The 12448-nt window shown below is 43.4% G+C and overlaps 1 protein-coding gene across 1 annotated transcript in view; it reads right to left on the bottom strand.

Annotated features, from left to right (window-relative positions):
* The window catches only part of DNAJC11 (DnaJ heat shock protein family (Hsp40) member C11), a 172735-nt gene that overhangs the window by 130298 nt on the left and 29989 nt on the right, over window positions 1-12448 (bottom strand). Inside the window, exon 2 of the mRNA XM_073656524.1 lies at window positions 10086-10215. Coding sequence (XP_073512625.1) covers window positions 10086-10215 — 130 coding nt within the window. The remainder of the gene's footprint in view (window positions 1-10085; window positions 10216-12448) is intronic.

Raw genomic sequence — 12448 nt, 5'->3', positions numbered from 1 at the left:
ATCTTCCTCAGGATAGTAGGGATCAGTACTAAAGGGGGAAAGGCATAAGCTAGAGTGAAATCCCACTGAATCTGCAGCGCGTCCACCGCAAACGCCCCCTCTTTTGGATTCAGGGAGCAAAAGGTTTCGGTCTTCCGATTGTGTCTGTTTGCAAACAGATCTATCTGGGGCTGTCCCCACCGATTCACAATCTGCTGAAAAACGGCTGGATTCAACTCCCACTCTCCTTGTTTCAAGATGTGACGACTCAAGAAATCCGCCTTTATGTTCTCTTCCCCTTTTATATGCAGTGCCGAGAGCGTAACCAGCCGACTCTCGGCAAACCTGAAGATCTGATCCGCTATTAACATCAGTGGGAGAGACCTGGTACCCCCCTGATGATTGATATAGGCGACTGTTGATCTGTTGTCTGACATTATCCTGACGTGAGGACCCTGAAGAACAGAACTGAATTCTTTTAGCGCGTTTCTGGCTGCCAACAGCTCTTTCATGTTGGAAGAGAGGCTTGTCTCGCTGTCCGACCAGAGGCCTTGTACAGAACGATCCCTTAGGTGAGCTCACCAACCTTCCGCACTTGCGTCTGTTGTAATTGTATCCGACACCTGGAAGGTCCAAGGAACCCCCAAAGATAGGTTGACCGGAGATGTCCACCAGTCCAGGGAGTTGATCACAACATCTGGAAGAGATATTTTCCCATTCAGGCGACCTTTGAGCCGCCTGTCCGCTGCCAGAATCTCCTGTTGAAGACATCTGGAATGGTGCTGGGCCCACTGAACCGCCGGAATGCAAGACGTCATTGTACCCAACAGAGACATTGCACTCCTCAGGGTGATGGTCGGATTGCTGACAATCTGAGATGTTAGGGATCTGATCTTCAGTTTCTTTTCCTCTGGCAGAAGACAGGTTTGGTTTTCCGAGTCCAGAATGAGACCCAGGAAAGACTGAACCCTCTTTGGTTGCAGCCTTGACTTCTCCAGATTTAACAGCCAACCTAGGCGTCTAAGACTGGCCATGACGTCCGCCAGGGCTAGAGCACAGAGTTGACTTGATCTGCCCACTACTAAGAAGTCGTCCAGATAAGGGATGACTAAAATATCTCTTTCCCTCAAGTGCGCTGTGACCTCCAGAATGATTTTTGTGAAGACTCTCGGCGCCATGGAAATGCCAAAGGGAAGAGCTGCGAACTGAAAATGCCTTACGTGCCTGCCGAATTGTACAGCTACTCTTAGAAACTGTTGATGATCTGGCAAAATCGGGACGTGGTAGTAGGCGTCCTTCAGATCGAGGACGCACATAAAACAGTCCGGAAATAACATCTTTATGGCTGATTTTATTGTTTCCATCTAGAAAGGCCTGTAGATTAAATGGTCGTTCAGTCTCTTTAAGTTCGCAATGGTCCTGAAGGAGCCGTCCGGCTTCTTTATTAGGAAGAGGGTCGAATAGAATCCTCTTCCTTGCTCGGGTGCAGGTGTTTCCACCAGAACTCCTTTCCTGAGCAGAGAGAGAACTTCCTGCTGTAAGGCTATCTGTTCCGCTAAACCTCTGGGGGCTGATATTTTGACAGTGTTCTTGGGCCTGCTCTTGAACTCTAGTGTGAGCCCCCTCCTGATTATCCCTAAGATCCAAGAATTGGATGAAATTTTCTTCCAGGCAGGCAGGAAGTGGGACAATCTTCCTCCCACCTGGGGGGAACTGTCACTTAGGGGCTTTCTTATTCTCGGAGGAGGGACCCCCAAACATGAAGCCTCTGCTATACGGCTTTCGGTCTTTCCAGCTACCTTGGTCTCTGGGAGCTTTACTGCGGCTGTATTTTCTCTTCCGAAAGGAACTGTTAAATCGGGAACCAGACACCGTGGGAAATCCATGTTTTTTGTCTGCGGCTTTATCTAGGATGTCATCTAGACCTTTGCCGAACAAGAAGTCCCCCTCACAAGGGATTGAGCACAGTTTAGACTTTGACTGCACATCTCCTGGCCAGCTCTTGAGCCATAGCGCCCTACGGGCTGCATTAGAGAGGTTTGCAGACCGGGCAGCCAGCCTAACTGAATCTGCCGATGCATCTGCCAGGAATGCAGCCACTCCCTGCACAAGAGGAAGGTCTGATAGAATTTTCTCCCTGGACACATTCCCCCTGATCTGGTCTTCCAATTGTTGAAGCCAGATCATCATAGATCTAGCAGTGCAGGTCGCTGCTACTGCCGGTTTAAGGGCCCCTGCTGACGACTCCCAGGTTTGCTTAAGGAAGGACTCCGCTTTTTTATCCAGCGGGTCTTTTAAGGCTCCTAAATCCTCAAAGGGCAGAGTGGATTTTTTTGAAGATTTTGAAATGGCCACGTCAATCTTAGGGGTTTTGTCCCATTTAGCCGCATCCTCATCCTCAAAGGGGTACCTCCGCTTGGAGGATGACGGCAGCTGACCCTTCCTCTCCGGTTTCTTCCATTCCCTTTCTATCAGAGATTTAATCCTGTCATTGACCGGGAATGAGCGTCTCCTCCTTTGGTCTAAGCCCCCGAACATAACATCCTGGACTGTTCTGGGCACTTTGGTATCGGTAATACCCATAGTCCCTCTGACGGCTTTAACTAGTCTCTCAGTATTATCAACCGAAAAACAAGGTCTGCCCCCCCCCATTATCATCCGAAGACTCCGATGACGATGAGGAGTGATTAGAGGAGGAAGGCAGTTCTCTCGTAAAACGGGACTCCACTGATTCCTCTGATTCTGAAGAAACTAGTTTTCGCTTCTTCTTTTTGAGTGAGGTTAAGCCTCTTAAAGACTCTCTGACCTCTGTCTGGATTAGATCCTTTAATTCTAAAGAAAACCTGGGGGACTCCTCTGCAATGGTTTTCTGAATACAGTCTGAGCATAGGTTTTTGGCATAGGAGGTGGGAAGACCGATTTTGCATAAAGCACACTCCCTGTTTTTATTTTTAGCACTACACTTCTTCGCCTCCTGCCCCAAGAAATAAAAGGAGAAGAAGGAGGAAAAGAGAGAGAGAGAGAGAGAGAAGAGCACATTATTCAAGGTGAGACTTTCACGAAGATCACTCACCACACTGCCGTTCAGACTAGGGTACCGGAGGCGGTGGTTGCCGTTCACATGAGGGCTCCCATCTGGCGGAGGTGGACTGACGAAGTCTTTTCTGACCAGTCTTGCCGGAACTCGTACGCCCCTCACTGCTGTGACTTTGTCGATGGGAAGATTCCCGTTCCATTTGTTTGAGCTGCTTGCGCTGCTTTGATGGCTGTGGCTGCTGCTGTACTTCCTGTGGCGGTGACAGCTGCTGCCCAGGTGACTGCGGTTCCTCATTCATCATGGCGGGGATGCAGACACCGCCATCCTGATTGCTCCCCATCCTTAAAAGCAGTAGGGCTCCACCTCCTTTAGGCTCCTACCCTTCCGGCAGCGTGCTCATCTCTCTTTTTAAAATTTTAGCCAGCTGGCGCGCTACCCGCAGATCCACCTGCCTCTGCGCGTGTGCAGCCCAGCGGCACCCGGCGCGCTTGCAGCGGGATGACAGCTTCCCACCCGCGCATGCGCAGACCCGGTTTCCGGCGCACTCCGTGATAGGGCGCGTCAGCACCCCGCGCGTGCGCAGCCCGGACTTCCGGCGCGCTCCGTCACAGGGTGCGACGCGACCCCCACGTGCGCAGCCCGGAAGACCTGCCGGCCGGCGCGCTCAGTTCATCTTTGCGAGGCGCAGACCCGGCCGCAGGCCCCGGCGCACGCGGGGAGGCATCCAAAGGAAAACAGCACCTCCTCCCCACACGCAGACCCGGGCAGCAGCCAGACGGGCTGGGAACAGGGACCATCTGCTGCTTCCAAGGCCTCCAGGCCGCACTGTCCATAATCCAGGTACGTGAGGTACCACCTGGTGAGGCTCCCATCAGGGACAGGAACCAAAAAACTGATGCGGAGGAGAGGTACCGCCTTTTTATTCAGTAGGTTCCTGTCCTTGGTGGGCGGATACCCTCTCTCAGGTGGTGCTGTCATGGGAGAAGGGGAAAAGATCAGATTTTGGAGATGTTTTTGAGGTGTAGGTGACATGAGTGAGCGATTGAACGGACGTAGGGAGTGAAGGAAATATCTGAGTCAAATATAAACCCCAGACCGTGAGCGTGCTGCTTGGGAGTTAAGGTGGAACCACACACTGAAATGATAATAATAGGTGTAGGTACTGTGAACGTGTATATATGTGTATATACCTCCTGCGGGTTTACTGAAACAAATCTGGATCAGTGGAGTGGGGAAATGGAAATAATTTTAAGGCTGACATAGCCTTGTAAGCTTATCATCAGAATGCTATTTATGGCAGCCTGTATTCTGTACATGGAGCAGCAAATACAGGATAAACAACTTGGTGGTGAAAAATTACATGGGACGGTACAGGTAGGGCAGTAGCCTAAACTCAGAAAGTTCTTCAGTTGTTGGGAAACTACAACTCCCAGCATGGCAGCCTATATGTTGTCCATAGAACAGCAGATACAGTCTGCCATAAAACAGCATGGTTGTTAGTTTGAGATGATCCAGGGCCGTGATCATAATACAGGGGGGCGTCCGAGGTAGTATTTCTGCCCTGACAGGCAGAGAGTGCCGCTCCCAGTTAAGGGAATCTCTCAATGATACAACTATGGTTTCAAATTGCACGTTCTAAAAATAAATAAATGCTTCATTAATAAACTAATTTTACAAAAATGCAAGAGATAACACAATAGAAATAAAAATCAAAAGAAGAAAAAGGGGGGAGGGAAAATCAAAGATAGCGGTGGTATAATCAGAGCGGCTGTTTAGATCAAAACCACTCTGCAAATTGATTTTTGTATATCTGCCATGGATGGGTACATTACGCCTGATAAGAAAGCATTGTCTTTACATTAATTTATCATCCGCCGCACTCCGAAGCTGTTGGGCTCAGCCATTTAAAACACGATGGTAAAAAAAATCAGGACTCCTGACGCACTTTCACTGCTCTCAAACTTCAGGCTATGGTACATGATGTTCGTAAATTCCACCTCTGCCTAATTATGAGAGAATGACGTGTGCGTTTCCTACATCAGACCCTGCTCGTATATGGGCGATTAGCAAAAACAAAAATCATAACAGCAGAAACAATTCAATCCAGGCGGTCATATCTCAAAACTTGGGGAGGGGAGTTAAAAAATTTTGCAGCACTTATAGCGTAGGTCCAAGTTTCAATTATACGGAAATCTACACAAAGTTGGCTAACTTTGTAAAAACTTTTTTCTGTGTTTTTTTTTTTTACATTTTCAAGTCTTTCCGTCCATACACAATCAAAGCTGCATACAAAATTATGTCGGCCACTTTTGGAAACAGACAAGGGCAAGACAACAACAGACGAGAGGTTTAATTCTTAATTTAGCTTTAGATGTGAACGGAGAAGAAAACTATGACAGTTCGCAGTACGGAGGAGTGTGAATGGAGCAGTGGAAGAGCGTGTGGTCGTACTCGACCACTGCTTCATTCAGACAGCTTCTTTCTGTGGTCATGTAGCAAGGGGAAATGGGACCCCTCTAATAGGGATTGCTGGAGGGCACAATAATCAGACATTTATAAATAGGATAGGTGACAAATGTCCATTGGGGGACAACCCCTTTAACTGAATATAATGAGGTGACAGAACTTATTTATGGATAAATACTCACATCATAAGGGGGTGTCCATTTCAGTCAAAATTAATCCAAAAGGCAGAAATGCTTTAAAAGTGTAGTCTCAGGAGAGACATTTGTGGAATATCTATAAATACCATAAATGTCGGATAGGTGCGGGTAACAAATCTGGGACCAGTATCTATCTCCAGAATGGTGAGGCCACAAGTGAGTATAGAGTTTGCGATGCACACGAAGGCTCTATCCAGTCACTGCTCCAGGAGTCCTTAAGTGAGAGCCACAGCTATTAGACATTTATGGTACATTATATAGATATGCCACAAATGTCTCTAGTGGAAAAAGCCATCCAAAATGTAAAAAAAAAATAAAAAAATATGTATTTATAAATACAAGTTAATGGGGCCTAAAGGGATTATTAATTTCCATTGCAACATGTCTCCAAGCAAGAAAAATCATGTGATAACTGCAGCAGAGAAAGAGCTGCAATGTGGGCAGATACACTTTGTAGCCAATAGTATCGTGCTGATGATAGCAGCAGAGGAGGTGTAGAGTGCTGATCTTGAGCGTAGCAGTGACTTGTCCATTTGTGTGACTTTTTTGTCACGTTTTGAGAAAAATAAAACTAAATGATAATTTAGATACGATCTGTATTCTATTTACGAATTCTTAATTAAAGGGGTAGTGTCTCTTTTAAGGGTTGACAACTCTGCTGCATACAACTAACTCTTTATATTGACAATTCTTCACCGCTACACGGAAAAGTCTTTGCTTTCACCGCAGCGGCTGACCTTCACACTTCCGGCTCTTGGTTTGGACAATGCTGAACAATCGGGCCTCAGTGTATAATCTCCGACTGATAATTAAGTTCTACAGCAAAACACTTCACTGGCGACAACCTGAAGGAACCTGACGAAAAGCAAATACTATTGATCTGTCCATAAGGAACAAGAGTGGAGCTCCCCGTATCTGCTCTACACAGAACCGCAGTCATTATCGGCTAATGTTCAATGGTTTCCACAGAATCTGTGTTATGGTGATATGAAGGGAGAGGATTTGCCACATTTTCTTCTTATTCCATGGACCTAATATTTAGAAAAATTATCCTTGCTATAGGACTTTGCCTACAGCCACCTAACGGTTTTCACATCTTCCTGTATAACTTCCATTATTCCCTTCTATAATTATTCCTTCCCAAACCCCCACATCCTCTTTATGGAGACTCATTTCCTTCAATATATAAGTGAGCAACCCAAAACCCAAAGGGTGTCTCACTCACTCACTCATAGTTTAACCCTAAGATGTATAACGTGGGCCTTTTAGGCCCATTAGCTTACTTTTTTGCTATTTTCTGCAAGATTACTTAACTTAGAATTTTGAAACTCTAGGTATTCCTCAGGTTTGTAGTTTTTGGTAATTTCCAGTTGTTTATATACTTTTATGTACTAGGCATTTTTTCATAAAAATGCTTTTTTTTGGGGGGGAAAACCACATATTTCCATGACACGGGCCTTTTAGGCCCATATTATGTGTTATCATATACTCATCAGTTTTTGTGTCATTTTGTTACAAAAAACAGGTTACTGTGTTATTTTATGCATGTTTTTTTCTTTTTAGTTTCAACTTTTTAGTTTACTGACATCTAAGTCCACAACAAATTTACAAAACTTATTTTTTAAGGGCCCTATTCAGTTTTGAAATGTCTTTGAGGGTCCTATATATTGGAAATCCTCAAAAGTGATACCATTTTAGAAACAGCGCCCCTCAACGTACTAAAAATGACGGTCAGGTAGTTTATTAACCCTTCAGGTGCTTTTCAAGAATTAATGCAAAGTGACATGAAGGAATGAAAAAATGTATTTTTGCCACCTAAATGTTTCTAACTTCTGAACAGGCCGCTATAGCAGGAAGATTTTAAGGCCACTATTTGGCTATGAATTGCCATGAGAAACATCAGGACCACATGATCAAGATCTCAGGGTGCCGATGGTGTGAAAGAGGAAGTCCCCGCACTCTAACCATCTAGATGATGTAGTCACTATTGCCAGCAGTATTTTAGGGGTTAAATGTCCATGATCGGTGCTAACACTGATCATGGCAGATGCAGCAAGTTGTCAGCTATAGTGCAAAGCTGATAGTTGCTGTATTGTCACCCGTCAAAGGATGCTAGTCTCTTATACTGCATGTCGGTTTAAAGTCGTATTGGCTGTCATTAAGGGGTTAATACTCTTGTTAACAATTACAATTTTGTATATTTTTCATACCTTACTTGGTGATTTTGAAATAAACTTGTAAAATGCTTAAAAAGTTATTTATTTCAATTCCTCCATATGATTTGCACAAGGGTCTAAAAGGCCTGTGTTATGTGAAAGCGTAAATTTCTACTGTCATGCATAGTAGGGTTAATATTTAGTTATTTACAATCATTCTGTACTTGTAGTAATTGAAATAAGGCTATGTACTGTCAAAAAAACTAAGGATGTCCTAACAAAAAGTCAAATAGATACTTCAAAAACTTTTGGGAATGGAAATGAAACCAGTCCTACCATCAGACATGGAAGCTATGCTCAGATGTGTAAATGGCCGTCCATGTGATATCCGTGTAATGTATTGATACTCAGGCCCAGATCCATCAAGTTGCCTCTGCTCCCTCTTCCTTCATAATAATGTCTGCACACGCTCATTAGATGCTTCAATGCAAAATATAGCCTCAGAGTCTGTTCATTGTGGCTAATGTACATGTGCATTTCCTGAAATAACAGGAAGTTATAGTCTAAAATAACCCTAGTGGCCAGTGTGAAATTTGCAAGATTACTAATTTTTATTTTTTTTTTAAATAAAGATTGTGATATGAAAAAAAAAAATATTGTCAAAATTAAAAAAAAAATACATGTCGCACAAAAACCTGATTTAAATAATAGGTTAATTTAAGATGATAGTTTCTGTGTAAACAAAGTCACTTAACGAGAACACTCCAGACAACACTGATGCATTGTTCTCACAACTAGTGCAGAGTTTGGGTCGATCCCAAGTCATGGCTTCGTTTTGTGCTGATACCCTGTGTCATGCTCCATGTCCCCAGTAAAATCAACAGTGTCTGGAGGCCTTAAAGGGTTATTGCCATCTTTACTCGTTTGCATTTGTGATGTTTACAGCTCGCTGCCTAGGTTACCACCCACTAATAAAGTCTAGCAGTGGAGGATGATAATGCGCAGTGCTTCCAAGCTGTTTCCAATAGAGCTTGGAAACACTGCACTGCTAGCTGCCAATTCAGGTTAGCTTTGTAGTGAGTTCCTCCAAGATTGCAAAGGCATAGCTGCCTCTGCTTGAGAATCAGAGAGTGCACAGTTCAGTACAGGAGAACAACCATGCCTCTGGTCCAAATGCGCAAAAGTGGCTGCCCCCAACAAGTACGAGGCCGGCTGGTGGGGGTATAGTAAGCCCCTGAACAAACAGGATGGGACAAGCCCTACAATCTATAAAGCATACAAGCTCCTCTTGGACAGACTGTAATCAAATTAATGTGACTTTAGAGAACATTTTATCCTAAATATAAAATAAAATTCTGTGGACTGTGTGCGTGTAAAATCTGCACCAAATATGCAATATGTGAACTTGCCCTTACTAGGCTGATTGGTCATTCTGCCCTATAGGTATTTTAGGTGGACAATCTTTAAAGGAGTTGTCCCTTTTCAGCAAAGTTTTTCCAATAAGTTTCATTAGTAGTAAAAAAAAACAACAAGCAAACGACGCTTTATTTACCCTTCCCAGGTCCAGCGCTGAGTCTCCACCGCTGCTGCCCTGGTGTCTGTTGCTGTACGCAGCAATCAGTGAGCTCAGCGTCTCCTGCTGGTGACATCGGCAGAGCTCTGTTACTGACTGCAGACAATAACGGGCACTGAGAGCAGCGTCGGCGACTTATAGGAAAAACTTTACTAAAAGGGGACAATCCCTTTAAATGCCAGTGAGCAATCACAACATCATAGTATAGAAAGTGAGCAGAAAATTCTGAGCATGTAAGATCTGTAATCGTGTATACAAAATATAAAGGACGCAATACTAATTAATATGAAGACATAAGGCTAAAAGTTAAGACGACAAATCGCTTTATGCGTTCCTTATTTTGGAGACCTGACAAAAACCGATCGCCTGGGGTTAAAGAATCCTAATTTGTTTGAATAACGATCTGTCTGCGGATTGGATTTACAACTCTGCGACTCAAACATTAGTGACCTGTCACCGTTTAAAAAATAATTATTTCAATAATTAGTCACATCGCTAATTTCCAGCAGCAGACATCGATCGGAGAGACCTAGGTGAGACAAAGGTGCAAAACCAGCCGTCATCTTACAAAACCCTCAAAGGGACGTCTCTCCTGCCAGACACACAATTCAAGGGCTGTGAGAAAATTCAATATCTGCCACCATGGCAGTTTTAGCAAATCTTAAATATCCACTGACCTTCATAGGCATGGTGGACAAGGTTGAAGAGCTGCTCGGCTTGCTTTTTCAGTTCAGGGTCCCTGTGCTTGTCAGGGTGGTATAACATGCACAGTCTGCGGTACGATGCCTTCAACTCCTCCTGGGTCGCCTGGAAAAAATAAAAAAAATTAAGAAGGAAGCAAATTAATGACTTGTGTGACCTTAAAGAAACACTACAAAAAGAAAGGAATGATAAAAATTAACAGGAGATAACCATGCCCAGTCTGCTGCTTGTCAGTGTCCAGAATCTTCTGCAAGATCCTAAAACAGAGTCTTGTAGAAATCCGGAATGAATTACCTGTAAAAAAAACTTTGATCGACGATACTGCAAATCGAGCAAGTCATCGCTCATACAAAAAAAATGCATTTTTTTTGATTAATTTATTAGTTCAGATGGGGAAATCATAGAGAGTGGGTAGGGCTTGGCTGATAGGGTGGAGCGGAACCTTTTTTTGTCCCTTTTTTTGCTCCTGCTGCAGCCATATTTCTTAAAACCAAACACAGGAAAGTAAGGAGGAAAAGCGGACACATGCAGAAGATTTTTTTAAGGCGTTTCTCATTTTTACTTCTGATATGGCACCACTATGAAAGGAAACTGAGGACAGGAAAGGCATCAGTGCAATGCAAGATTCAAGGGAAACTAAGCACAGCATTATATGTAAGGGTTTTTTTGGAAAAAAGATGACAGCCGACCATAAAGCCATTCTGTTGAGGTCCTACTTTTTAGAGATGCAGTATTTTTAACCATAAATCAATTTAATCCATAAAGTTTCACTTTTTTATACAGAGAAATAGCAAAAAAACTTGACAAACAGATCTATCTAGGACACAAAGCCAAGGTCACCGGGGAGTGATGTGATCCAACTTCACAGTCCACTGCTTTACCAAGTAGGTCACCCTGTCATTGTCTAAACAACGGAGAGCCCGAGTACGGTGGAAGCAATCAGGAGCGACTATTACGCGACAATCACTTCGGACGACCAATGCTTCACACATTCGTTTAACAAAAAAGAGGTCGGCAGTAATTGGCTGCATATATTTTACGGTGGAAATTATTTTCTTATGTTTTTTTCATGTAACAAAAAAAGGGGGGCCGATTGCCCCATCGGTAAAAACATGACAAAGTATGGTAAAAACTGCATCAAGTGAATAAACCTTTATACACAGTCATTTAATTAAAGCAAGGTCACTTTCCGCATTGTGTGTCTACAGCCATCAGTTCATTGTCTTTCATTCACCACCAGTTCCTCCACTTTCAGATATGAACACGGCGCCCATAATGCTGCCATTATACAACTCAGCTCCTGGAACGATGCCTACGTTTCACTTGTCAGATCCCAATCTGGGCACAGAGTGAAGGTTGAACCAAAGATTTCTCAGATCCATTCAATTTCTATGGTTTTCTATTACTTTTAGTGTATTAGTAGTTAATTCAAAAAAGTAAAGAGCCAAGAATTGCTTACAAAATGTCATTTTTTGGGGGGTGATGGGTGGGGAAGGTCATGATGGTTCTGGGTCCTGGATCCTTCTACTAAAGAGCCTCAACCAGCAAGCTCTCTATGAACACCGACAGTTTAGATCTCAATGAGAAACAAGTTTCAGGGGGATACTTATTTTCAAGGGAAAGCTACATGGGAAAAAGTGCAAAGTAGCTCATAAGAGCTAAGCCAGAAACCCAGCTGTAGAAATCGCTGTTTGGGGTTTTTTGCTCCCCATCAGTGCAGAGCAAGATGAATGTGCCGCCTTACATTCAGCTCAATGGATATTACTGGAAAGCAAGCGATGTCTTGTGTTCTCTGTTGTAGCAGCATTGACCATCACAGTATAAAAGGGAAAATGCACAACAGCAGGACAGATCCGTCACGTCTATACTCTGTTTCGGCTGTGTATATACAGCTCTGGCAAAAATTAAGAGACCACTGCAAAATTTGCATTTTCTCAGATTTTTCTCTTTCTAGGTATATTTTTGAGTAAAATCTACATTGTTGTTTTAGTCTATAAAATACTGACAACATGTCTCCAAAATTCAAAGCTAAAAATTTTGTATTTATTTGCAGCAAATGATGAAGCGTCAAAATAATAAAAAAGAAACCGTGCTTTCAGACCTCAAATTACTCATGTCTTAACTGTGAAATGTTGCTTTAACGCTTTCCTTTCCAAGCCTGTCTTCAGTTAAATATTCTCATGATGAGTTCCCTTTAATACGGGAGGATTGAAGGCAGTGATATACAATACATTAGCTGCACCTCCAACATGAGGGAAATGAAGATTTGATGGGTGACTTATGTTTATTGCAAACAAAAACTAACAACAATAGGGAAACAGATCCTGATTTATGACCT

This window comes from Phyllobates terribilis, unplaced genomic scaffold (assembly GCF_046119375.1).
Source record: "Phyllobates terribilis strain yellow unplaced genomic scaffold, ASM4611937v1 Scaffold_12__6_contigs__length_324123572, whole genome shotgun sequence".
In the NCBI taxonomy this organism is placed as follows: Eukaryota; Metazoa; Chordata; class Amphibia; order Anura; family Dendrobatidae; genus Phyllobates; species Phyllobates terribilis.
Note: the sequence above shows the minus strand (reverse complement) of the source record. Positions and strands in the feature narration are given on the sequence as shown.